General features: G+C 68.3%; 1 protein-coding gene across 1 annotated transcript in view; it reads right to left on the minus strand.

Annotated features, from left to right (window-relative positions):
- The window catches only part of Gpatch8 (G-patch domain containing 8), a 56,506-nt gene that overhangs the window by 818 nt on the left and 54,472 nt on the right, over nt 1–1,216 (minus strand). Inside the window, exon 8 of the mRNA XM_033763146.1 lies at nt 6–1,210. Within this exon, the coding sequence (XP_033619037.1) occupies nt 6–1,210 (1,205 nt within the window). The remainder of the gene's footprint in view (nt 1–5; nt 1,211–1,216) is intronic.

Raw genomic sequence — 1,216 nt, forward strand, 5'->3', positions numbered from 1 at the left:
GAGGCTGCGGGTGGGCGTGGGGGTGGATGCCTATGGCGGCAGCAGCGGCAGCAGCCGCATGGTGCTGCAGGATGGCGTGCTGCACCGTGGTGATGGAGGTGGCTGAGGCCCCGGCTGGCTGCTGGATGTGGATGGGCTGCAGGGCGGGGGCGGCAGGGGCCAGGGCGGCGGAGGCAGGGAAGGCCTTCGCCTGCTTGGCCAGCAGCTGCTGCTGGATGTGCTGCTGCGCGGCCTGCTGGAGCTTGCTGTACTTCTCCATCTCCTCCGGCGTGAAGGTGAGGGGCTGGCTCTCCAGGGGCGCCAGTGAGGCATCCTCCACGCCCTCCGGGGACTCGCCACTGGGCTCACCTCCGGGAAAGTGCTCCAGGTCAGGGGCCGTGGGCAGCAAGCCAGCGTCCATGGGGCCCGGCCGGCCGCCACCCTCCAAGGCCTCCCCATCGAGGGTGTCGGGGAGGTAGCTATGGGGGACGGCTGGGTCCCCGGGGTGGCAGTCAGAGTGCGCGGGGGTGCCCAGCGGGGCCACAGGGTGCTCGGCGGCAGCTTCTTTGGACTTTGGCTCTCCTGGGGGCAGGTCAGATAGGGGGCCGGTGTCCTCCGCTGGGAACTGGCGTCCGCTCCCAGGGGGACCCTCTTCCGTCTCGGACTGGGCTTGCTCTTCCCCCCTCTCTCCTCCAGACTCCTCACATTTTCTGTTGGGCTTTCGGGGAGCCGGGAGCTTCCCTATCAGTGGGAGGACAGGCTTGCTGCCCAAAGAAGGGGGGAGCTTGGGCCCAAAGTAACCTTGCGGGGGGTCCTTGAGCTTGAGCCCAGCCTTACTGGGGGTGGCCGGCACCTCCTCGCCCATGCTGGGCTTCCGCTCCCCTTTCCTGGACTGGACCTTCTCCAGGAGCAGCTTAGCAGTGACAGAGTTCTTATCCTCAGGGCCACAGTCACTCTCTGAGCCTCTTCCCCCGCCCGTGCTGCTGTTCCGGGAGGGTGGGCCCGCGGCTTTACCGTCCTCTTTCTTCCCAGAGCAGTCTCCCCGGCCTGGCCGGAAATAGTGGGGGGACTGAGAGCGGTAGATCTTGGAGCGGATGAAGTCCCGGCGGCCGGATCGCCTGCTCTCAGGGCTCTCGTGGCCCCACGACCCCTTCCTGGAGCCTGACCTCTGGGAAGGGCTACGCGCGCTGCGGCTTCGGTCCCGGCTGTAGCTGCGGCTGCGCTGCCAGCTGTGCGC

Source organism: Fukomys damarensis, unplaced genomic scaffold (genome assembly GCF_012274545.1).
Source record: "Fukomys damarensis isolate Sample0158 unplaced genomic scaffold, DMR_v1.0_HiC HiC_scaffold_13, whole genome shotgun sequence".
Lineage (NCBI taxonomy): Eukaryota > Metazoa > Chordata > Mammalia > Rodentia > Bathyergidae > Fukomys > Fukomys damarensis.